This window comes from Rhagoletis zephyria, unplaced genomic scaffold (assembly GCF_001687245.7).
Source record: "Rhagoletis zephyria isolate East Lansing unplaced genomic scaffold, Rhagoletis_zephyria_1.1 Rzeph_scaffold_01363, whole genome shotgun sequence".
NCBI lineage: Eukaryota > Metazoa > Arthropoda > Insecta > Diptera > Tephritidae > Rhagoletis > Rhagoletis zephyria.
Window position 1 is genome coordinate 1 of NW_016158447.1, and position 27,070 is coordinate 27,070.

A 27,070-nucleotide genomic window follows, 5' to 3' on the forward strand; every position below is an offset into this window, starting at 1 on the left:
AAAAGATGTTAACCTTAAGATTTTACGACGGTTAACACGTCTTGTGAAACCCCTAATAGTAAGTATGTATGTATAGTATACATATATTCATGTAATTAATAAACTTAATGACTAATCAGGGACTCGTTTATGCGTTGCCACGTCTATGCACTTAAACACCTAGAAAGAATTTAAATTTATGGTAGTATAGTAAGGGTTCAACTCCTCTGCTCGACATCAATCCACATAATCTCCAAAATTCATCTTCTTCCGCTCATCTTATTCTTCTCATCATCTTCGCGCTTGGCACTTCGGTCTGAGCAATGAAATTTTTTTTGTTACACATGACTTATTCTTATACATTTTTTTTTAATTTTATTAAATTTTTTGTTGCCAACTTTTTTTCAATTTTTGTTTTTGCTTTTGCCAATTTCAAGTACAATGTACAATTTTATTGCTCTACCAATGCTCTCGCGCTTTACCACTTAGGCTCACCAGTGCCGTAGTTGGCGCCACCTGCGCGTTCCAAGGCATCACGGAAAAGTTCAATGTCCAGTTCATCATCCACGCCCGCATATAACTCGACAGCAAAATTCTGTTTCGAATAAAATAAAACAGGCATATTATATAGACAGGCTTGTTCATACATACATATATGTATGTAAGTACATATGTACATACACACATATGGTATTGAAAAAACAGTTGCACATTTAGTGATAAATAAAAGTACAGTCAGCCATTGGGTGCACCATAACAGCTTTTCAACGACATACATATGTATGTACATTAGACTGCATCACTCCCTATACAAAACAAAAAAATCGGTACTGTTTTTCCATTGGAATTATAAAATCTATTATATTTTAAGACGTCCATAAAAATATTTCGAAAAAATATTANACGAGCTGGACCGATTTGAAAATATCTCCAAAAAAGGAATAAAAATAGTTTCTTAAGGAATTAAAAAAAAAAAAATCCCCTCAAATAACTAAACGGTTAAAGCTTAAAAAATTTGCATAAAAATATTTTTAAAAAATTTTCAACGGAATCTTAATAATGAGATTTTTGATGCTGTTTTTTTTTAACATTTTTCAAGGATTGGTATAAGGAAAACTTGAATAACTGAATCCACTCATCTCATTTAGACTTGTGAGGTATCATTGGAAAGGTATTTTCTCGCCCTTTTTATTTCTTTGCTAATAAACTCATTCAAAGGATGAAAGAGAAAGGTCGGTTGAACGAACATCATTCAAAGTTGAATTAAGATGTGTTGGTATTTGAAAAAAATAAAATAAAATTGGGTCACGAATAACTCTTTTTTGCACATAAATAAAAATAGTGGGAAAATACCTTTCTACCGAGATCCCATAAGTCTAAATCCAGGCTCAGTTATTTAAGTTTTTGTAAATCAACTTTGAAAAAAGTAAAAAACAGCATAAAAGATCTCATTATTACGATTCCGTTGAAAAGAATTTTAAATATTTCTATGCAGATTTTTTAAGCCTAATCAGCTTTCTCATCTGAGGGGAAGTTTTTCAAAAACTTCTTTAAGAAACTATTTTTATTCATAAAAACTATATTTTGGAGGTATTTTCAAATCGGTCCAGCTCACGTAAATCTTAATGTTTTACCGAAATATTTTGGTGGACGTCTTAAAATATAATAGATTTTGTAATCCTCGGCGGAAAAACCGCAACTTTTTTTGGTAGATGCAGTCTAATGTATGTACACATCACGGTATTGAAATTGAACACTTACACTTAGCACCTCACGCACGAGCGCTTTATCTGTGGACATTTTGGCACGTGGTAATACGCCGACATACTGGCCGATCCACGTCAGGAAGACGAATTTCTGTCGTTTGGACATCTCATCGCCCATTTGTATGCGGATGTAACCGAATGCGCGGTCGTTATCACCAAATTGCTCGCGGAATTCGGTGAAACCCTGACCGCGTGCAGTACAAGTAACGGTGGGTCCATGAAACTTGAAAACGGCCCTAAGAGAAGGACGTGCAATTTGTTATTTGTCGAAAAATAACTACTTATATAAAAAATTTGTAAATTGAAAAACTTACCATTCGGTATCTGTTTGATCGGATCGAACATCTTCGTAGGCCTCACGAATGGCATCTTTGTCGAGTTCCGTGGGTGAGAACATCTAAAAGTTAAAATGAAGAAGGAATAATATTTGGCAATGACAAAATATTTCCTCTATGTTCAGCGTATAAGGTGCACGTGCTGCCTCTGGTAGCGAAATTTATTTACAGCGGTTCTCTGCTTCAGTATAAAATAGAAAATGAAATAAACTCGTTAGATAAAAAAAAAATCAAATAAAAATAAAATATAATATGGACAACGCCCCCAAACATATTATGTTAAGTCTGACTAAGTCTAAGGTGACTTAGCATGGTATGGTTTGTAGGCGTCGATATGTATATATTGATACTACATGCCTAACTATTTCGATACGTACATAGTTTCTATAACATAAATAATACTCGAAACATAACTTTATAAATTTACATACACAAATATAAATATTTCAGAAGCAAATTTATTGTATGTTAATGTACAAATGTAATTAAATTGTTAAAAGTTTAAAAACATCTACAACAGTTCCCTGAAATCTAAATACCTCATTTCTGTATGTCATAATTCCGCGATCAGACTGGGACACGTTACTTGCAATTATTTTGGGATTAGGTTAAGGTTAGTCAAATAAGCTTTTATTATAAATATAGTCAATCATTTTTGCTTCTTATAAACTATATTGTAAAATAGTAACGGTCTATATAGATCATCATTCGATATCGATTTAGTGAAGCTTTTTTTTGGATTGAGTGCTCAAATTAGTAGAAATAAATATGCTAAAATTTGTTGGATAGAATCAAATTTGCAACTTTTTAAACCATGAAGTTTTTAGTATTGGTACTTACTTTGCACTGGTGTCGAGTATAACAAATGTTTCAAATGAAAAATATCTATACGTACCATTCATTACAAAAGTTCGAGATGCCTTTTACAGAAGGCTCTACATTTATGCAGATTGGCCTTTATGAACGTTAAAAAAAAATATATATATATATTATGGAATATGTGTTGGCGTGTACTGTGGTGAAAAGGAAAATTGATGGAAAAGAAATACCGGTTGATGCACTACATTACATCAGATCGGTTCCAATATGAAATAAAAGTACTTGTAATTATTCATCTCGTTTTCCCTCTATGTATTTTACATAGGCATGTACATATGTAAGTATGGAGTTCACATGCGTGCATATGTATGTCGATAATATATCGTCGTTTAAAGTACAAAACCGCGTATCGTCATTCTGCAAAACCGCGTAACTAATTTTATTTTTTAATATGTACTTTTCTTTTGGGTTTGTGTGGATTATGTGATTTATGCACATGTACATACATATGTATGTAAGAATGTATGCATGCTCTCACAAAATATATTTAAACATTATTTACACATCATTTTTTTTATACATTTGTATTTATGTACATACATACTATGTATGTTTGTGGATCGATATGAATAAATTCACACATGTTTATACATACATACCCTTGTCGTCAGCCGATTAAGTTAAGTGACATTTTCACCCGTTTTGGCTATTTTTCTTTTCTCTATTTAATGTTTATATTTTTGTATAAAAGTTTAGCATATCACATAACCAGCCCCACATGAATCCACATTTCAAACTTCGTACAAAATAAAAAATAAAAATAAACAAACTTTAACAATTACACGCAAAAATTTTAAACTTTTTTTTTAATTTTAAGAAAAATTTAAGGTATGCAGAAAATCGCGTTGATTTTTGATAATGTTTTTGACTGACGGTTTTCTAGCGTTTTAAAATTTACACTTTAACCTACTAAAATTTAATGCGCTGTAAAACTGCATACCTAAAATTTTTAATAAAAATTTAAAATTGTTGGGTGTAATTATTAAAGTTTCTTTAATTTCTATAATTCTTGGAAGAAGTTTAAAATGTTAATTTATGCGATGCTGGTTATGTAAAGTGCCAGACTTTTATAAAAAAAAAATATAAACATTAAGTAAACAAAACAAAAAAATAACCAAAAGTGGTCAAAATGTCACTTAACTTAATCAGCTGACCACAAGTGTATGTATGCACATATGTAACTACACATGAAAGAGCGTGTTTACACATATTTTAATCATCTGACTCATAGCCGTTGCCGGTTCACTTCTTTTCGCTTCAGTGCAACCATCGAATTCAAGAAATTCTTTAGTGCTTTCCTTTCTTTAAGCATTTCCTGCGCACATTTCAGTTTTTATAGAATTTTTTTTCTTCAAATAAATGCTAAGATTTTATATTACATGTGATGATTAAAATTATCACATATGTACGCACATATGTATGTATGTATGTATGTATCTCCATATAGCTCGATGGCTGAAAGAACCTATAAAGTGGCCAACTCTGATTTAAATAAACAAAAATACTTAATAATTTTGTACAAAAAATTGGTACTTCACTTTGGACAGAGAGTGATTGCATTACAAGTATTGTTTTAGTGGCCAAACAAAGTGAAAACGAATGAGGTTGCATAGAAGACAAATTTAATTTTTACGGAACACATTTTAGAGAAGTTTGAAATTTTAGGTGAAACTCTGTAGAATTTTTGCGCAAACTCTGAACTTCGGATTGATATGCCTGTAGTTAGATAATTAGCTATACTTTTATAAAGATATAATAAACGAAAAGGAAATCAACCAAAACTTGCTAAATTGTCGTGTCCAAATTTATATTTTTACCTTAGAAGGCCTGTTGGAAAAGTTCTTCTAAAGCAGTTTCTTTCATTAAAAAACTAATACTTCTTCAAGGTATTTTTTAAGATCCTTATCAAATATGTTTTATTCCAACTCAAAGTGGATAATATATAATAAGAAGTGCTTTCTAGTGCTTTCTTGTAGGTAAGCACTCGGTTCAGTCCTTCTTAGGCACTCCTTTCAGAATGGTTTAACTTAAGAAGGCCTACCTGTATTATCTTTTCGTTTCCTGTATATCTACAGCTAATCCACAACATTTACATATACATACATAGTTAGGTATGTACATATGTATGTATGTTAAAATCCAAAGTGCTCATCGCCAAACGCTTTCATTTCATTTTAACGGTTAATTTATTAAATTATGTAGTTCGAATTCAATGTAAAGCCAAAACAAATTATGTATTTCAGAAACATCAAAACTTACACTAATTTTGCAAAGTAAATGAAAGTGAAATGATACTCTGGAATCTAACTTTAAATCGAAAGCGAAAAAGATGTAAAAGTCGAAAAAAAAAAAAATCATTTGCACAACGACGAATGGTCGAACGAACGAACTCATCTGAAATAAAGAAGCGCGATAGGCAGGCAGTGTGCGGCAAACGGGGGAAATGGACATTATTGGGCTTAACTGTATGAGCAACACACAAGCAGACAGACAGTAGCTGCCAGAAGTCATGCAACTACTGAACACTAATTTCGTTTTGTTTAGCCGCTCGTCTCGAAATCGCAAGTGTGTAAAGCAAAGTAGTTTAGTAATTTGCCATTAATCAACAGGGAATGCATCTGCATAAATTTAACGATCAGCTTTGTAGAGGAAATATGTAAATACATACATATGCATACATACATATGTATGAATAAGCATTCGTATTTATTTATAGCGGATACAATATTTTTGTTGGCTAAAATGAGTGTATTGAATGTTGAAAAGGCTTGCAATTTTATTGTTTCTCATTTTTATGATTTTATTTGCCTTTTATTTATTTTTATTTATTACAAAAGTTTTCGTTTGTACATTTCTTTTTATTTGAATTCTGCTGACTTGCATTACTTTTATGGCGCTGTTAGATTGGAATTTGCTTTATTGCTACTTTTGTTACTTTTTTGTATAGGTACATATGTATGTATGTTTGATGCAACGCGTTTAAGTGCTCTTGTATGCATGTATGTTCACATGTGTGCATTTTATTAATGAGTTTCGTAAATTTTTGCCCATATGCGGTAAAAATGAACGCCGGCCGTCGTAGAACCCATTTAACGAGCGTTCGCCGTGCCGCGCCGCGCACATGCCACAGCCGCATCAGCCGCATCACTCGCGTGCACTTAGTAACTTCCTCACACCGCACTGTGCGCTATTACCTAACTAAAATCACTCATGAGTATGTACAGGTATGTATGTGCATATGCACACACATACATATGCATTTATAGATGTATGAAGGTATGCATAGGCGGCAAATGGACTCATCATCCATTGAATGCGATTTGAGTATGCGCCGCAAGGTTATTAATAAATTTCAAGTTTAAAATCAGCGTAGGAAATGCACGACGAGTGCTGCGTGTGAGCTGCGTGCGAGTTGGCGGTCGGTCGGTCGGTCGTGTTGTTATGAAGTAGCTTCAACGTAGACGTTGCAGTCGGCGTCACCACTGTCGTTGCACCCACCCAGGCGATGCGTCGCTTCACTCATCATGAAGGTGAGAGTGAAAAAATACTTTACGTATGTATGTTCATAGTATGTATGTATGTAGGTATGTGCGTACAGTGGACTTCCAGTATAACGAACTTTCGGAATAAGAAATTTATCTCATTCATGTTTATATATCACGAACGCATAGGATTTTTATTATTCGACATAACGAATGCTATTTATGTTTTTTAGCAGAAATTTCGCGTTATTTTCAAAAGCAAAGGTTTCGTTAAGTCAATGGTTGTTTAACTGCACTAAATATTGTAGTTTGTTTTAATATGAAGTTACTTTTGGTATTTGAGAGATTTGCAAAAAATCGCAGTGAAGAAGAGCTTGGAAACTATTAAAAGCGCAAAGGCGAATTGAAGACTTTTTCTGTAGAAAATAAATACATAAAATGTTCAAATTTTGTTGTTGTTGAATTAAAGACAATACATAAGTTTTTAAACTGAATGCATTTAGTTATTTAATTGACTATTATATATATAAAAAAAAAACACTCGATTTAACGAATTTTTCGATATTTCGAATTAGACGAACAACATAAGATTCGTTATATTGGACGTCCACTGTATAAGCAATGGGGGTGCAGTTAGCTAAATGCGGCGTATAAAAGTATAGACATACATATTTTGTAGAACTTACAAAGTAAGGAGAAGGAAGGAACTGCTAACAAATACATACATATGTACATACATGCGTACTAACATATACTATTTTATATATGAACAAATGTACTTATACTTATCTAAAAATAAACTTTATCCCCCTTTTAATACTGAAGGAAGGAAATAATTTATAGTGCTGTAATGCAGCTGCAGTCTTGGTAAACTTACTGAAGAAATTGTCAAAAATTTTTAGTGGACCTTGATACTTAAGCATGAAGCAGAACTCGTATATAATATTAATGTTTTGATACTTAGGTTTCTTTTTAAATTGTTACGTCATTTGGTTTCAACATTTTTTTAGAATTTATTTCTTTTTTTTTTTGAAATATGTACATACATCAGGGGCGTTGTCCGGTCTTCAGCGCCAGCTAGCCAGAAAATAAATAATTTTTTTGCCATTCTGTTTAACAAAACAACTATAGCAGAATTCAACTAAAAATTATATTAATAATTATTTCCAACGAAAAAATTCAATTGCTCCCACATTAACATACGAAAAAATAAGAAAAATGTCGTCAGTGATGAAAGATTTGAAAATGTCTTTCTAAAAGTGTTGTGGGAAAAAAGTGAGGGAAAACTAATAGCGTTTTCTTTTCTCAGCATCTCCACATACGCATATTGCGTAGCCTTTCTTTAAAATGTTGCACTCTGATAATGTTGCCATATAAGAAGGCACAATTTTTTGCAAGAAAAGAAAACACCATTAAATATTATCGAAAGTTTCTAATTTTTTCCGTAAATGCCCTTGTATTTTCAATGTCCGAGTTAATTAATTTGGTAAACAAGTTAAGATAGTCTGCTCTCTAAAAAAATATTAAACATAAAATCACCAAAAAAAAAAAATCTGCGGTAAAAAATTGTTCGATCCGCTAGGTCATATAAAAATACATATTTTTATATGCATAACTTGAGAATTTTAGGGTATTAGACAAATTTTAAACACTTCTAGTAATTTAGGGAGTTTTTCGGTCAGTGCTAGGACATTTTTTAAATCACTTGAACATTTTTTTTTCACTGTTGCACAGTGCAATTCAAATAAAATATGAAGATAATTATTATCAGCCTTATCATGAGTTTCATTTTCCACAAACCGGTTCACTTTTCACTTATGATTTCCATGTATTTACTATAGGCGGAATAGAAATTTTCGGGCGAAATTTTTTCGGGTGAAACTCAGGATAAGGCAGTATATGTTTATGTCACATTCTTATTATTCAAAAAACATGTTTATTTTGAGCATATTCTGTTAAAAAAAATGTTTAAAGTCAACTAAACATATTTGACATTCGTTTGAAAGTAAAATGAAAATAATATAGTTACCATCGCTTTGGTGATTGCCGCGTTTTCTTGTCAGTAACAGTTAACTTTGAAAATGGCCACCACTACTTCATTAGCTGTGTGTGATTTGTACGTTCTAAATGTCGTCGTGTAACAACCTGACAGCCGCAGCATTACGATCAATGCTTCATGGCTGCAGAATTGTCCAGCTAGGACAACTTTTACAGGTACATCAGTATACATACATACATATGTATAAAACTGCATATGTATGTTTATCTGCATGTATACCCTACAAGACATTGCTGAGCACTTTAGGCAAAAATTCTCACACATTTACACTTTTGTTTTTGTAGTACGGCATAAATGAGTAGTTTGACTATTAGTACTGAGGACTTTCTGATGACAACATTGAGGGGAAAGTACTCAATTTTTTCCCATGGCCTGAACGAAAATGAGGACTTTGATAAGCACTTTTGTGATTAGGAGTAATGATAATATGAGTACTCATATGATACTCAGCTGTCTTGTAGGGTATATATGTACAAATATATTAACGAATGCAACTGCTACAACAACCAGCAATTGCTCTTGGCTTCGCCACTATAAGATGGCCACCTTGGCTGCCGCATTCACATTTCACATTTCACATTTCAACGCATCGAAATTTTTCAGTTAAATACTTTCACCTCAGACACATTTGCACCGGCTGCTGAGCGTTGTCCGTCTGTTGATAACCGTAGTGCTACCGATCGTACTACTTAGTTGCCGGTTGACTTGTGCTGCTCGAAACGCGTACATATCTCTATTTTCGATTCTCTGCGCGTGATGCGCTTGATTTGTAAAATCCGTTTAAAGCTTGAATGAAATTTACTCACTTGCGAGTTTTGCGGCTTTTTGCATTTCTTGCAAACGTTTATCATTGTAATCAAGCTGGACCACGGCGGTACATACATATGTATATTAGGGTGGTCCAAAATAAGTAAAGTTCGAATTTTAATGATCTCACCCCTAGGATTGTTCTATATCGAAAAAAATATACCCTAATTTTTTATTTTGAAATCAATAAAGTATTTATGGGTCGCTCAAAACTCTGGTTCTCTTCTGGAGACTTACAACAACAATACCCAATTTGTTAATTAACAATTTTTTTTTTTGTTTTGGTTGTTTGTGTTTCCGACAGGGTAGGAGTGTGATGTAATGTGGAACGATTTGCCGTCATCCCTTGTCAAATTTGGTTTGGGGACAAACCATTTGGTTTCACCAAATTTGACAAGGGATGACGGCAAATCGTTCCACAGTACATATTTTTTGTATACTAAAGATTTTTTACTTATCCTACATTGCATTTTTTGGCATTTTCTGAGGGTTTACCGGACCTATAAATATAGTTACTATGAAAAAGGTGGTGAAATAAATAATTGGGTATTATTATTGAGAATCTCTTGAAGAGAAACAAAGAAGTTTTCCGATCGAAAAATTTTGACTTTCAAGAATTCTATACCATTTATACGAAAAGTGTTTTTTCCCCATTCTACATAGGAAACTTTGAGCGCTTTGAGCGACCTCTAAATATTTTTTGATTTTAAAATAAAAAAATAGGGAAATCGCATTGTGCTAAAAAATCAACGCAAATTTCTAGCGCCTTGAAATTTGCACTTTATCCCACCAAAATTTTAGATATGTATATACCTATACATAAATCTTCATACCTACAATTTTTATAAAAATTCTCTATAAAAAGTTTACAATTTTTCGGTCCAATTGGTATAGTTTGTAATTTTTGTACAAAGTTTTAAATGTGGTTATATAATGCGATAGATTTTTATAAAAAAAAAAAAATAATAAACATTAAATAAACAAATCTGATCAAAATGTCACTTAGCTCAATCAGCTCGCCGCAAGGGAACTTATGTACATGTATGTATGTATGTACATTTACGTGTGAGCTTTGTGCGCTTTGATCAATTCCATTTACGGGCATCTAATCTTGGATACAATTTTCTTAAAAGTGCGCTTGATTTTCAAGCCGTGTAGATACATACATACATATGTATGTATGTATGTATTTATATATTTACATGTTTCTTTGTTTTTTTTTTTTGGAAAGTAAAAAAGGAGAAAGCTTCAGTAATGTCTCGTAGGCGTGTAAGCGTCATTGTTGTAGGAGGATAACAATTCCCATCGATACTATATCCACTTCTGCACACACATTAAACAAATTTTGGCTATGAAAAGAATCTCTTTGAGCAGCGCTAGACGAAACTATGTTGTAGAAAAGGTGAATCACTTTCCTCCCAGTTCTTCGATCTGACGTTTTAAAAAGAAATATTTTTTCCGTCTATCTAGCGAAATCAACTACAGTTTCGTTACTTTGACCACCCTTCTGTATCATTTGTATGCCACTTCACATTGGAGGGAAGCTATTTGACCAGTTGCCCGCACCAGAAAAGCTTAATTGCCTCAGCTAATTGACCTGTTTGAACATAGTCTAACTTCTCAATGTGTAAGCATTCCGAAATCAAAACCGAAACAGTCTAGTACCGTTTTTGTGTATGTATTGTGTACGTGTATTATGCCTTGAGGTCTCCAGGATAGAAACAGAGTTTGCCGATTTTAAAATATTAATTTTCAAGGATTCTCCATCATTTCTACTAAAAAATTTTATTTTTTTCGCGTATAAAATACCTGCAAGACTCTGAGCGCTTTTAGCGACCGCTATATATTTTTTGATTTCCAAACAAGCCAGGATATATTTTTTCGATATACATAGAACAATCCTAGGGGGTGAGAGCATTCAAATTCCGACTTTAATTTCTTTGGATAACCCTACTGTATAAATATACCATTTACATATGAGTAGAGAATCTCAGGAGTGATGAGAACCAACAAAACTACATAATGTTCTTATCAAAATTTATTAAAAAAGGTCGCGTAGGAAATGTACATATCGAGGGCTTATATTATGATTTAGAATTCAACCTAAGACTTGACTGCCATCGATATCCTTATAAATAGCTGATTAGTAAAATTTACTCGTAGATCGCAAAGTTAGAATTAACATCAGTGATGGCATCTAAGATCCAGATGGTTTCTAAATAATATCGGAAACAAATTTTTGTGGAAATCGCATATAGAGGGTATTGATGGATGTATGGATGTATATGTACATATGTATGTATATGGAAAAATCGCAAGTCAACCGAATCATCACTGCGAACCAAAAATTGAATTTTCAATACATACCCATGTGTGTATATTAAGGTGCAACATTCTTGATTAAAAAGATCCGTACTGTTTTTCCATCGGAATTATAAAATACATATGTAATTTGTTGCGACTTCCTCCAAAATATTTTAGAAAAATATTAAGATTTACGTAACCTGAGCCAATTTGAAATGACATTTTATCAAAGATATATGGACATGCATATATGTAAGTATGTATGTATAATCTAAAAAAATGCATATGTATGTCTAGTGTACCTACATGGGTATGTATGTATGTATGTGTGCATGTGTTAATCATATAATTTGCACTGATTTAGATTTGATAAACTAAAAACACGGTGCCAACAAATAAACCATGGAGATAAAGACGATAACAGGCAGTCGAGTGTGAGATTTTCTAGGAACGATAATTTTTATGCCTGTCCCCTATATACATACACATGTACGTGCATACTTATGTAAATATGTAGATAGCATGTATGTATGTACATATGTAAGCATTAAGTTAATCGTGCAAAGAATTAATTCGTGAAGATAAGTGCGTTCAGATACTTTCTTTAAAATATCTTTAGATGTTAGTGAAAATAATCTTTTCGAGACATAGCAATTGTAGCTTAAGTCAAAGTGAAAAATGCTGAATACCCAGAAGCATGATAAAAACTTTGAAAAACGGAAAAATCATTCTCTCAATTATTCGGTAGTGATTTTTTTCTGACGTTTGCAAGCAAAATTTGGATGAAACTTTGTCGAACTTTGGTAATTTTTGTATACAGTTTGAAATTTTGACTCACATGTTTGTTAGATAACGAGCCACACGAATGCTAAAATGTCTCTGCCCTGTTTATATTTTCGCCACTGTATCTACAGCTTATATTTTTCATATCCATGATTTTTTGGAGAAAATTACTGTCAATTTCACGAAAGTAATTAAGTGAAAAATTATTTAAATTTTTTGAATTTTATATGGAAGTTGACAAAAAATAAAAGATCATTTTCCATTTAAATTGCTGGTGAAACCTGCTGTTAGTATTACTTTTTTAAATTTCACTTAACTCAAGCTAGAATCGTTACATTAAAACAAAAAAAAACTTAACATATAATTATAAAAACCTCCCCTATATTCTATGTTCTTTATGATAACGAAAGTGTTGCCATGTGGGTCTATAAATATTATTTACATCCGTCACAGAAATTGGTTCTTAGAATTGTGATAAGCTGCAATTAACTTTAGTAAGCCTTATCAAATATGTTCATATGTAAATATGTACATTGGGGTGGTCCAAACACAGTAAAGTAGGAATTGTAATGCTCTCACCCCCTAGGATTGTTTTATATCGAAAAAAATATACCCTAATTTTTTATTTTGAAATCAAAAAATATTTAGAGGTCGCTGAAAGCGGTCGAAGTTTTCCATGGTTTTGAACCGAACCGGTTTTGAACCGGAAAACCTATTTTTTCTACTAATTAACTGAACCATTAACCGAAACAAAATTTTCCACAAATGTTTGATCCGAACCGAAAACCGAACCACGTTTCAACCAATTTTCAATAGATAAATGTACCCATTAGTTTTTCTTTTTGTTAAACATGGTAATACCTACCATGTTTGTTTACCATGTAAGACCCATCTCATTTGACAGACCCCTTAACCTTGCGCGTTGTTGCACTTGACACTTAAACTTGCGCGTTATTTTTTTGTTTTTCGAACCGTTGAACCGAACCGAAACCCCGGTTCAAAGACCACGAACGAAAAATGACACTGAAGATGGCACAACGCCGAAACCGGTTTGTCTCCAAACCAAATTTGACAAGGGATGACGGAAAATCATTCCACATTACATCACACTCCTACCCTGTCGGAAACACCAACAAAGAAAATGAGACCAAAGAACCCCCTTTGACGAACCAATCCAAAAGTGCAAAAACGGTTCGAACCGCTGAACCGAACCGACCAAATTTTTCATCCGGTTCACGTCCCTGTTTTTACTATTCTATACCATTTCTCTTGCTTTGAGCGACCTCTAAAACTTTTTTGATTTCAAAATGAAAAAAATAAGGGTATATTTTTTCGGTATAGAATAATCCTAGAGGGTGAGAGCATACAAATTTCGACTATACTTTTTCACATGCATTCTTGGACAACCCTAATGTGCATACATATATTGAATACGTGAACTATGTGCAGTTCAATCCTAATATTTCACGCTTACCAACGGAATCATTTATCAATAAAGACGCGTATAGCCTTAACTGGTTTAGTTATGGTGGTGAATCGTAGAATTCTTAGAGCAGTCCTTATTCTCCTATCAGCTGCATAGTAAACAATTAAGAAGTAGAACGAAGCTTTTCTTCCATACAAGGGCGTAGCCAGGTAGGGGCAGGGGGGAGGGCAGGACAGCTGCCCCTCTTATAGCTACAAGGGGAAGGAGAAATTTTCAAGAATCATACTAAATTGTATGCGTAATCGAATTCATCCATTTGAGTTTCTCTAACCATTCTGTGATAAATAGGATGGGAAAACTCAACGAGAAAAACACTTCCTTTTCCGGTAAATCTTGTTGTGAATGACTTAAACGAGGTGCCACAAATAAGAAGTACTATTTCTATCCTAAAAGATGTGATACACTTTTTTCGCGAATCAATGACACGCAATAATTATGCTGAAGGTGGCCGGAAAAATATAAGGCAATCAGGAAATTTTCCGAAAAATTTCCTGAAGTTGTGGAAGCTTTAGAAAAGTTGTCAATTCCTTCAAATTTTTCCACAAGAAAGTCTGCGTATCAATTGGAAGCATTAGGAAGCAGGTAAACAAAAAAACTGAAGTAACCCCCATCTTTCAATGAAAACTAGTACTGGTGACGGTCAATAATAATACTGTATCTGGATTCACTAACGGTCTCTTTACAACTACGCTTTTGCAATAAAACTACTCCAGCTTTTTCGCTGTCTAGATTGCACCAATTGTATTGGTAAATCATTTTAATTACTCATATCTTTCAAATTTCAAAGTTCTTTTTAAAAATGCTGACGTCAGAAAGAAAAATTAAGAACGCAATTTAACTATATTTGGCCCTTGTTATGGGCAATATATTGATTTTATATACATATATTGAGCTACACATTTATAAAAAAATTTTAAATATTAAATAAACAAAAGAAATATAACCAAAACTGGTCAACATAACGCGTTTCTATTATTGCCACCAGTGCAAATTACAAATCCCGAAAATCCTGGAATTCTAGGCAAATAATCCCGGTATTCTCGGAACTTAAAAAAGACCGGGATCCCGGGATGCCGGGATTAACATTCCTAGTATGTATGTATTGCGTAAAATTTGGTATCAGTTAAAAAAGTGGCACGAAAAAAATCGATGTGACTAGCTATTTTAGGAGGGTGCCGAGTTTTACAGTCTTGATGCACTCTAACAAGTAGATAAGTGCTCAAAATCGTTTGGAGCAATTTCGTTATGCGGTCTAATGATTAGACGCCAATGCACATGAATATGTACAGTATGCGGCCGCTGTGGTGTAGTGGTAAGCAGTGCGCGCTTCCACTCCGCTGGGCCTGGGTTCAAGCCCTGGTCAAAGCAACATCGCAAAAAATATAGAAAACTGTTTTTTTTTTCTTAACAGCGGACGCCCCTCGGCAGGCAATGGCAAACCTTTGAGTGTATGTCTGCCATGGAAAACCGCTTCTCATAAAAATACAATCGCCGTTCGGAGTCGGCGTAAAACTGTAGGCGCACGCCACAAATCGGATGAGAAGCTCGGCCAAACACTAGCATATGTGTAAGCGCCATTCTATTATTATGTATGTACGTACATTAGTAATATGTACATGTATATGATTTTAGGAGAGCAATATGGGAGTTTACGTTTGCTACGCTTTATGTTTTTCAATTAAGAATTTTAAATATTAGCTCCAATCGCGCAGCGCAGTTAACGAAAGAAATGGTAAGGTGGCATACGTTGCCCCCGAAAACATAAATTCCTATATAAAGTCATTATTTTGCATTTAAGCGATTATACATTTCTCCATGTGTATGTACATATATGCACACATGTGTATGTACAAAGAATAAAATTGGACAGAAAAGAATTTTCGTTTTAAATTTAAAGTGATTTCGATTTTTTTTGAAAATGTTAAAACATATTTTAATTATTTTTCAGCCCGATTCAGTGCACTTGATAAATTACAACTTTTTATAATTGGTCAATTTTTTTATTACTTACCAAGAATTGAGATTCTAGAACAGAAATCAAAAGCTCTTTTCTTGATAAATTACCTTTAAGATATATGGGAGAATTTAGCACAGATATTACCGAGAACTTAATTTGCATTAAAAAGTTAGCTTTTTAAACAGTTAATCATTTTGAATTTAGTGTACAAGTTTTTTTTTTTTTATTTCGAAAAATGGAGTTTCTTTACATTGTTTATGTTTCGGTGCAAGACTTAGTTACTTTAAATAAATCTATTTGTATTTTAATAATTTTACGTTTTGCATGAATAGCTTAACTAATGGCAGAGTTATTCAACTTTGAAGATGAGTACCTTCAATATACAACTTTTTTTGGTTCACCGTATATTAAAAAAATTTTTTCTATCATTTAAATACTGCATGTGATGGCATTTGAACCTGCGACATACGGAATTGTAGTCGACATCTCTACCTAACCAGCTACGGTAATCAAAATCTTTTTTTTGTAGAGCATTTTATTTTATAAACTTTGGCACAGAATACAAAGGGAGCTTTTACTTGATGAAAATCTTGATAACATGTCTTTACAAAAAAACTTGTCAAATTTACCCTTTCTGATTGACACTACACTTTTGCGTCTCTTTAAGAAGTCCTGTATCTCAAACTGTTCTCACGTGGTAGCTATGTAGATGCAGATAAGGGCGTGCAGCAGACATACTACCCTGTGGGGAAAATCTCTAGTTCTGAACTGGTGCGCTTCTAGTACATTAGGCACAGTACTGGTTCGCGATAAATCTCTTTTGCATACAAACAACTGGCGAATTTAAAACATGGCGATGTCCTAGGATGTGTCAATTGACCCCCGCTGCATCCCTTTTGGATAGTTCTGAACTAGGCCTAAATCCTATAGTTTCGAACCAGTTCTAAAATCGACAGACGAAAGAAAAAAGTATCTTGATTTTTCAATCTTTTCGGTTCGGTTCACATTGTAAACACGGAACTAGAAATTTGATTCACTAGTTCGCGGTTCTCTGCAGGGCGCATAAATATCTATGTATGTATGTATGTATACGCATTCGTACATGCATACATAATATGTACATATGTAGCAGGGTTGTTACGAATATTCGCATTCGCATTGGCATTCGCAACCGCGGAGCTTCCGCATTAATTTTAACATTCGCATTCGCTTTCGCATTCGCAATAATCAATGCGGAGCTTTTGCGAATGCGAATGTTGTGCAAGTGCACCGATAAAACGTGTATATGGTAAACAAAATGACAAATTGTGGCCAATATTTTGTCTGTGGTCGTGGGAGTATTTGTGTAACAAAACTGGTCAAATGTCATATTTATCAACTTTGATAAAACTGTCTTTAAAATAATTAAAAAACTATAAGGCTGACCTTTAATAAGATAAGAATTACATACCTATCTGAAATTCTAATGCTTATAAAAAAAACGGGGGGCTTTTTTTAAAAAATAACAGTATTCTGATCCGATTCGGCTGACAGCCACGACTTTGAAAACAGAATTTTGTTAAAAATTTTCATTCCTGGAAAATAATAATTTACTTTTCCATATTTAGCTCGCTATAAGCACAAATTGTTCAAACCAATCGCAGAAGAAAGTATTAAAAATGAATTAGAAAAACTAAAATCGAAATAGGCTGATGAAGTTACAGATTCCCCAAATTCTGAAACAGCCAAAGGAATGAGAATGAAGAATTCTTTTTAAAAAGTTTTAGAAAAACCTGACACATCTGGTTTGGCTTGTACGCGCTGTTCAAACAACGATCTCGTCATTATGCTAGATTCTAATTGTTTCTTAAAAATACTTGACATCCGCATTCGCATCCGCATCCGCGGATGTTAGCTGTTAGATATTCGCATCTGCGGATGTCTAAAATTCCACATTCGCAACATCCCTGGTATGTAGATACTAATACATCTACTTCATACCTTTGAATTATGCGCTTGAAGAAGGTGGGCTTTAATACTTGAAGTGTGAGACGGCCACTCGTGAATGTCAGAGTTTTATTGTCCCAGTACTATCGGAATTTGCTACACACACACTGAAGTCTTCCAATTTTCATCTACATCCCAGTGGGTAAAGGTGATGTATGGTAATCGAAAAGGAATCAGTAAAACAGCTGTTTTCACATTCGAAAATGCATTTTTTTTTAGGGAGGGCATTCAATTTTGCATAACCTAGTAATCGTGGAATCTATGTGATTTAATATGACTTTTTTGGCACTTTTTGGATTAGATAGGAATGCTAATTACATATTAAGCAGTAATAGAATTTAAAACTCGTAAGAAACGATTTACGTTATTTATCACGGATGTAATGTATTACTTCTTTTCCGCTGGGATACGTAACATATGCTGCAGACATACATACATACATATGTATGTTTTTATGTACATAGGTAAATACAATAAATACGTACTGGGAATGCGTGTATATATGTTTGTACGTGTGTGGTAATTATGCCCTGCAAAAAATTATGCGACTAATCTCTAAAGAGAGTATTCCGAGGCTACTCTCAATCGGGGGTACAATTGGAGATCAATTAGTCTCGACTGGTCTCATACGGATATAATTGGAGATCAATTAGTCCCCGGCTGATCTCCAACGGGTACTATTAACGATTTAATGATATGTGCGCACTTAGTCAATAAGATTTCATGTGCGGCATTGGCACAAAGAGAGAGTATTCGCTTAACAAACCTGAGCACCATGGTTCGAATCGCGCGGCTGGCACAAATTTTTATTTTTTAAAAATGAATAGTCGCTTTGTGTACCCGTTCGGGTATAAAGGGGAATAATTAGTCACTTCATAGGACATGCTCGAAGAAAGCGAACAGTTCATTCCATATAAATAAGGAGATCAAAAGTGTTATTAGTCGCATTTTCATTCGCAATTGCTCCCGAAGTCATCCCGGATTAGTCGCATTTTTTGCAGGGTGAATAGCTATTTGTATGTGTTTGTAAGTGCATGTATAATACGTTTATATATGTAAGTGTATATCGTTGCCTTAATTCACAAAGGCCCTAACCAACACTTTTTCCGAAAATCCGTTTTCCCGGGTTTTGTAGGATGTATTAAAAAACAACTTCAATAAAAATTTTGAAGTGTTAGTAAATATCAAAAACAACGGACTTACATGCCACATTTCAAAAAGCCCTCACCTGTATTTTTTTTTGCTCATTTTATAATGTTTTTTGCTTCTCCCGTAAAATAAAAAAATTTGTTGGTTAGGGCCTTTGTGAATTAAGGTGACGATATGTAAAAGCTTGTGTAAATGTGTTTATATGTATGCATATGCTTATGTAACCGTGTCGCAAATTTTTCTTGCCATCATGACTTACCCTTCGCGGTCGGCACTCGAACTTTTGCACATTATCCTCCTCCTCATCGTCATCGTCATCGTCATCGTCTTCTTCCTCTTCACTTACCGTTTTAGGCTCATCCAACCCGTTGACCCTTTCATCCAACACTTCTACCTTATCATCTTCGACCTCTAGCTCTTCTTCAACCACTTCCAATATCGGTTGCGGTCCCACTTCATGTTCTTCAGCCTCTTCTAAATTTGCTACCTCTTCTACCTCTACAAGCTCTACTACTGGTTCAACATCGACTTCTTCCCCCAGGTTCACTTCTTCTTCATCTTGAGGTAACTCTTCTTCTTGTTCGGCCTCATCCAATACAGCATCTAAAGCGCGAACGGCTTGAATTTCTGCTTCTTCATCAAATTCTTCTTCAGGTGCTTCAACAGCACTTTCTTCTAGTTCTTCCTCAGAAGGCTCTTCGTCAGCATGACCTTCTGCTGTGTCTACTTCTTCAGTCGCCTCTTCTGCTTCTGGTTCAACCTCAGCAATTCCCTCTTCTTCTGAGGCTTCCTCGCCAGAAGCTTCTTCTATTTCTTCTTCAGGCGCTTCTTCTTCAGCAGCTTCTTCAACTTCTTCCCCAGCTTCCTCTTCTGGCGCTTCAACTTCTTCTTCCTCATCACCATCATCTACTACTTCTTCTGCTTCTCCTTCAGCAAGTTCATCATCATCTCCTTCTTCTTCAGCGGCTTCCGGTTCTTCTTCTTCAGATTCCTCTGGCTCTTCTTCAACATCTTCTACAGTTTCCGCGTCTTCCTCAGCCTCTTCTACAACTGGTTCTTCAGGTTCTTCTACTTCTTCTTCCCCTTCTTCTGGTTCTTCCTCAACAGGGTCATGTGCCTCTTCCTCTGATTCCTCAGCCTCTTCTACACTTTCTTGTTCAGGTTCCTCCACTTCGACCTCAGCTGCTTCTTCTGTCACATCCTCAGGGGGTTCTTCAAACTCTTCTTCAGATTCTTCTGCTGGTGTCGCTTCATCAGCATCTTCTTCTTCTGGTTCTTCATCAGCCTCTACTTCAGCTTCCTCTTCTTCTGGTTCCTCTTCTGCTTCTTCCTCAGCAGGGTCTTGAACCTCTTCTTCTGCTGGCTCTTCCTCAGAAGGTTCTTCAACCTCTCCTTCAGCTTCTTCTTCTTCAGCAGGGTCTTCCACCTCTTCTTCTTCTGGCTCTTCCTCAGCAGGTTCTTCAACTTCTTCTTCGGGCTCTTCTGCCGGAATCTCTTCTTCAGTAGCTTCTTCTGGTTCTGCAACACCAGAATCAACTAACTCTTCCTCGGCAGGCTCTTCAAGTTCTTCATCAGCAGGGTCATCCACCCCTTCTTCAGCTTCTTCGTCATCGGCTTCAGGTTCTTCCTCTTCTTCAGGCTCTTCTGCTGATTCCGGTTCTTCAGGAGCTTCTTCTTCTGTTTCTTCCTCAACGGGCTCTTCTACATCTTCTTCAGATTCTTCTGCTAGGTCCGATTCTTCAGCAGTTTCTTCTTCTACGTCAGGATCCTCGGATTCTTCTTCCTCAGCAGCTTCCTCGAGCTCTTCTTCAAGTTCTTCAGTTTCTTCCTCAGGTTCTTCTTCTTCATCTTCTCCATCTCCCTCCTCCTCTTCTTCTTCTTCTTCTTCTTCTTCCTCAGCTTCTTCCTCAGCTTCTTCCTCAGCTTCCTCCTCAGCTTCTTCCTCCACTTCTTCTGTTTCTTCTTCTACAGCTTCTTCCTCTTCTAACTCCCCTTCCCCTCCTTCAAGTTCTTCTTCTTCCTCTGCTTCAAGTTCTTCTTCTTCTTCTTCTTCTTCGACAGCTTCCTCTTCTTCATCTTCTTCTTCCTCTTCTTCAGGTTCTTCATCCGCTTCTTCTTCTTCAGCTTCTTCCTCCGCTTCTTCTTCTTCAGCAGGGTCTTCCACCTCTTCTTCTTCCTCCTCTTCCTCAGCAGGTTCTTCAAACTCTTCTGCTGGAACCTCTTCTTCAGTGGCTTCTTCTGGTTCTTCATCACCAGAATCAACTACCTCTTCCTCTGCATTCTCTTCCAGTTCTTCTTCAGCAGGGTCTTCAACCCCTTCTTCAGCTTCTTCTTCAACGGCTTCATGTTCTTCCTCTTCTTCAGGCTCTTCTGCTGGATCCGGTTCTTCAGAAGCTTCTTCTTCTGTTTCTTCCTCAGCAGGTTCTTCTGCATCTTCTCCAGATTCTTCTGCTGGGTCTGCTTCTTCAGCAGCTTCTTCTTCCAATTCTTTTTCATCAAGGTTTGCTTCTTCTTCTTCTTCTACGCCAGGATCTTCGGCTTCTTCTTCCTCAGCGGCTACCTCGAGCTCTTCTTCAAGTTCTTCATTTTCTTCTTCAGGTTCTTCTTCTTCTTCTTCATCTTCTTCATCTTCTCCATCTCCCTCCTCCCCTTCTTCTTCTTCTTGTTCTTCTTCCTCAGCTTCTTCCTCCACTTCTTCTGCTTCTTCTTCTACAGCTTCTTCCTCTTCTAACTCCTCTTCCCCTCCTTCAAGTTCTTCTTCTTCCTCTGCTTCAACTTCTTCTTCTTCTTCTTCTACAGTTTCTTCCTCTTCCTCTGCTTCAGGTTCTTCTTCTTCCTCTACGGCTTCCTCCTCTTCTTCAACTTCTTCTTCTACAGCTTCTTCTTCTTCTTCATCTTCTTCTTCTAACTCCTCTTCTTCTTCTAACTCCTCTTCCTCTTCTTCAAGTTCTTCTCCCTCCTCTTCTCCCTCCTCCTCTTCTTCTTTCTCTTCTTCCTCCTCTCCCTCCTCTTCCTCTTCCTCTTCTTTTTCTTCTTCTTCTTCGTCTTCTTCTTCTTCTCCTTCTTCTTCTTCTTCTTCTTCTTCTTCTTCTTCTTCATCTTCTTCTTCTTCTACTTCTTCTTCTTCTTCTTCTTCTTCTTCCTCTTCTTCTTCTTCTTCTTCCGCAGCCTCCACATCATCTTCCTCGGTTTCTTCAACCGTTTCATCTACCCCATCTACTTCATCCACTACTTCGAGTTCAAAGTCAACAACATCGCTATCTCCTCTTACCCTTCGTGGCTGGTCCTCGACTTCGTCCACCTCTTCATCCTTAGCTACTTCGTCTGTGACTTCAACAATTTGCTCTACTTCAACTTCAGCCATTCTTGCGTTGTTGTTGTTGTTGGTGATGGTTTCAGGTAGTTTTGTTATTTCTGCAATCGATGCACGGTCGCGTAGGTGTTGTTGTTGTTCTTGGTGTTCGATTGCTTTATTAACTGAATGTGGCCAAGTGAGTCTATTTGAGCGAATACTGTATGGAGATCGATAGCGCACACTAGAACAAAATTTAAGCGTAAGGAAAATTTCATAAAGTGTAAAAAGTTAATAAAAAGCTATGTATGTACATGATAAAAACATTACAAGGTAAATTCCTTCTTTCGATTCGTCGGCCCTGATTTTTTTCCAGACGTTTGCAAACATTCGAAAATCAAATAAAATTGAAAATCAAAAAATTAAATTGTTCACAATTGTTGTTGTTTGAGATTGAAAATGAGAATGTGTCTGTGAGATTGGGTTTTAAATTTTTTAATTATATTGCCTCTCAATGGTTTTACCTTGTTATGTTTTTATCATGCTTATGTACATATGTATAAATTAGGAAAATATTAAAACTTGCGTGGATAGTTAGAATAGAACCGACGAGTTTTTACCCTTTACAGCAACAGTAGCTGGAAATATTACTTTTCTGCTGGAGTGTTTGGGAAAAATGCACGAAGATTTTAAGCATCATCGGCTCCGCGAACAAATTAGTGATGGTGAGACAGTCTATTAGCACTGGAAGTAATTCTCGACCTCGAGTCATTGTATATCAACATAGAAGAGACAGCCATTGAACTTCGCAAGAGACTATTTCGGCAGAGGAATAGTCTTGTCGTCCAGGAACATGGAAACGCTAGGGACCCAGCTCCCAGAAATGAAATAAACAATGCAGTCGTTTTCGAAAAGAATTGCACTATAAAACACACATGCGCAGGCAGTGGTTCCAAAAAGGCACTGCCTCCGGATAAAATTATTTGCACCTGAGGGGAAGTTCAAGGTAATTTACCGCCGGAGGTCTTGCTATCAAGTATGTTTGCAGATATTAATTTCCGTAGAAACTACTGTAATGAGGGAATATTTATCCTTAGCGACAGTACTCGAGTTCATTGAGAATGTAAATGCATTGCTGCTTCTTCGTCCCAGGTCACAATGATATAGAGGGAAATATTTTGCGGACAGATTAGCTTGGCAGTCAGTTGACTCAACTTCTTTACGTCACGAACTATGTATTCCTTGCAGTAGGTCATAACACGATGAGGGAAGAGCTCAGGAAATATGTAAGTACAATAATAAGAATGAGGGACCTGGAAAAGCAGTAATGGCTTCTTATTAACCGGCCTAAGAAGTAACTGAAGATTGACTGTATATTTCAGGACGAATGGATAAGGATTGAGCCAAGAGCTTGTGTGAGCAAATCCAATTTTTGGCAGCTAATGCCAGTTATGCGGTTTTGCAGAATGACGATACGCGGTTTTGTACTTTAAACGACGATATAATGCTAATCCAAAGGCTAGGTAGTAGTGACCGCATGAATTGTAGTAGTTATTTCCATTGAATAATTTCCATGAAAATAATGACCACGCCTTGTGTCTTAGCGTCAAGAAAAAACTCGCTAAACCACGGTTTAGTTTATTTCATGAAAATTCCGTTTGGGTAAAAATACCCAAAAATATAAATTTTGTAGAAGGAATTTCAATTTGTTATTTTTGGTGATGAAAAAAAACTGCAGTTCATCCACGACAAAATTAAGTCATGGACAGCCTAAAGTTTTTTTCGCGAGAAGAGAAATGAAAAACCAGAAGTACATACCCGAAGTGAAACCCGCTTAAGTACCTCCCCCCTTAAGGCCTGTATGCAGCTCTCAAGAAAAGCAAAAACTCCATATAAAATGACGTAAAGAAATGGCTAAGAAATTTGCTTGAGTCAAATTTCCTTAAGGCAGTACGCAGTTCTTAAGAAATTTACTACGCTTTCTACTACGGTTTTCTAAAGTTAAAAGTCATTAAATGTTCATGTGTTATTCAAGGACTTATTTATGTAGGTTAACAAGAAGATGTAACTACATCTCAAATTATGTTCGCTTGAGTACCCGCATCGAGGTACTTAAGTGGGTTCTTTTAAGTACCCAACCCGCCTAAGTACCTCAAAAAGCTGACATTTCTCGTGAGGTACTTAAGCGGGTTTTACTGTAAATCCTGTGGGCACTGAGTTCATTGGTTTTACGAGCAATTCGGCCAAGGATAACTGGACGTTTATCAATTTTTTATGTCAAAGAAAAATTAACGGATTCGGCCGTATAACTAATATTTGGCTAGTATGATTCTTCTTCGATATTTAGGAGAAATATGATAATACTGCCTATGATTATATCTCGAGGGCGTTGGTCTCAAGCGGCATCGATTCCGCTGCTGTTGCTTGGACGAAGCAATGCTGCATGAGAGGAAATCACTTTGTCTTTGAGCAAGAGTCACTCACTAGAATCATGTAGTGTGGTAAAGAGCAAAATACACAACACAAGCGGCTTGACAAACCAAGCGAAATATTCCTTTGCTTCAAGCAATTTGTGTTGTGAAATTTGAAACAAATTTTTTGATTTTCTGGCCGCCATGTTCACGTTTGGTCAAACCGCTTGCGTCGTGTATGATAAATTCGCCTTATTTGCAATGGAATTTTCACCGAGTGAGGACGTAAGAGAGAAAAATGGAAGAAAAACATACTAATTTTTAACATTGCTGAGTCTAATAGCGTTTTCTTTCTCGAAATAATGTTGCATTTATTCTGCCCTGCACCAGGGCTGTCAAGTTTTGGTGTTCTTTTCTCAGCATCTGCACATGCATATTGGGAGCTCTTTCTTTAAAATGTTGCACTCTGAAAATGTTGCCACATAAGAAAAGGTAACATTTTTTCGAGAAAAGAAAACGCCCTAAGTTGACTTAGCATGGTATGGTTAGGAGTCGTAAATTTGTGCTTTCACCACTACCTAAGGTACAATATCTTTCGTTTCGTTTTTGTCCTGTATTTCTTCATTCCGAAAACGCTTCTATTACCTTAACTTAATAGTCATTATTGTCCCGAGTGAATGGTATACCCTTTAACCAGAATTGCAAAATAAGGAACAGAATGCATGTATGTATGCGCATACACAAATACATACGTATGTATGTATGTACAATGCATCCGAAGAAAGAAGTGTTAGAGATGGCAGAACTTGTTTGGCGTATCTACTTTTGCTGATATGAATTTTTGCAAATAAGAAACTATGTATGTGTATGTATGTATGTGGGTATGCAGGTTTCCAACTGGACTCCGTACATACATACATATGTACATGTAAGTATGGACATGTACATATGTATGTATATGGACGTATATACATATGTATTTAGTATTTGTATACAAGTATGCACTGGCTTGCACACACAACGCTGCCACAAAGGGCTGGGCTTCAGTAACAAAGTTCAGGATTTATTAGGACACAGGTTATTTTTAGTTTTATCTAAACGTGTGGATGCATTGAAATTATTTGTGAAATTATTTGTTTGTATTTTTGTTTTATTTATAAAAATTGTCTCAAGATGCTAATAAGTGCACATCCACACACTCAAGTAAAAAAGGGCACAGAATTTAGTTCAAACACGATTTCACAAATTTGCTGGACACTAAACATTGAAACACTTAATTTTAAAATCTATTCACCTTGTTCTTCTTGGTCGCGTTTGTAACGATTTTTGGCAACTGATTATATGTAAATATGTATGTATGTTAATAAGAATTTTTTTGTTAAGCACCCACGCAAAGAATTTAAGATTTCGAATTTTGTTGAACGTTAAATGATTAAAGCAAAAAAAAAATGATTCCGTAAATAAAAATAAAAGTATTCCTGTCTGCAACTATACCGATTTCGCGACGAACAGCGAAAATATATACACAAGTGTTGTAAAATATGAATAACGACCAAACAAGATGATACACCACAGAAATGCGTCCGATTCCGGCGGGTTGTTGCTCTCGACTACGACACGAACGAGTGAAGTTGGAGCAACTTAAACTATTGGCTTGCGGCGGGTTGGCCGCCTGGTAGAGAGCTGCACCTCCGCGATGCGGGCAAGCTGAATCAGACACAGCAACAGCAATAACAACGATAAGAGCAACACGACAGCAACATTCTCCATATCAGCAACAAAACCGTACATGGTAAAGGGGAGGCGATGAGGAGTGGCTCGATTGGATTCGAGCAAAAGCGAAGAGCGCAGCGGAGTGTCAGTGGCGACGGAGTATCAGCGATAGCGAATGCCGGCACTCCGTATAGTCATTCGACATAATGCATACACAGACTTACAAATTCACCCATACATACATATGTATGTACATACATAAATATGCAAGCTAATCCTGGAGTAAGTGTGTTTGTGCACTGCAAGTGAGTCAAAATGAACACTTGGTGCTTGGTGTGGCATCGTTGAACTGACGCTAAATAAAAGCAAAAATCACAACGAAAAAAGTAACAACTCAAACAGCGTTAAAAGAAAGCAGAAAAACTGCAATGCAGCTGGCAAAATAAGGCAACCAGCTCAACAACAAACCAGCAACAATAACAACTTAAGAAGAACACAATAGATTTGCTGCACGTGTTGGTGGTGTGTAGCCAGCAATTTCAAAGAATGTCTTCCTTCAGCCGCTTAAGGGTTAACCGGCGGCTATGGCATAGCTACATATATTTTACACACGTTCATACATACATATGTACGAATATGCGCATGCAAGTGCCAAAGGACGATTACAAACTTTAAAATTTAC

General features: G+C 35.7%; 1 protein-coding gene across 2 annotated transcripts; it reads right to left on the reverse strand.

The window, feature by feature from the left end:
- Positions 1–89: 89 nt before the first annotated feature.
- On the reverse strand, positions 90–26,310 carry LOC108363759 (coactosin-like protein). Of its 2 annotated transcripts, XM_017617225.1 has the most exons (6): positions 25,970–26,310; positions 22,244–22,508; positions 2,060–2,142; positions 1,741–1,981; positions 475–574; positions 90–159 (listed from the first exon to the last, which is right to left on the reverse strand). In XM_017617225.1, exons 2-6 carry the CDS (start codon positions 22,334–22,336, stop codon positions 152–154), a joined length of 525 nt encoding a protein of 174 aa, XP_017472714.1. In that variant the 5' UTR covers positions 22,337–22,508; positions 25,970–26,310; the 3' UTR covers positions 90–151. The 2 variants fall into 2 exon arrangements, with proteins under 2 accessions (XP_017472714.1, XP_017472715.1); XM_017617226.1 differs by lacking the exon at positions 25,970–26,310 and having other exon boundaries at positions 95–159.
- Between the last annotated feature and the right edge of the window lie 760 nt (positions 26,311–27,070).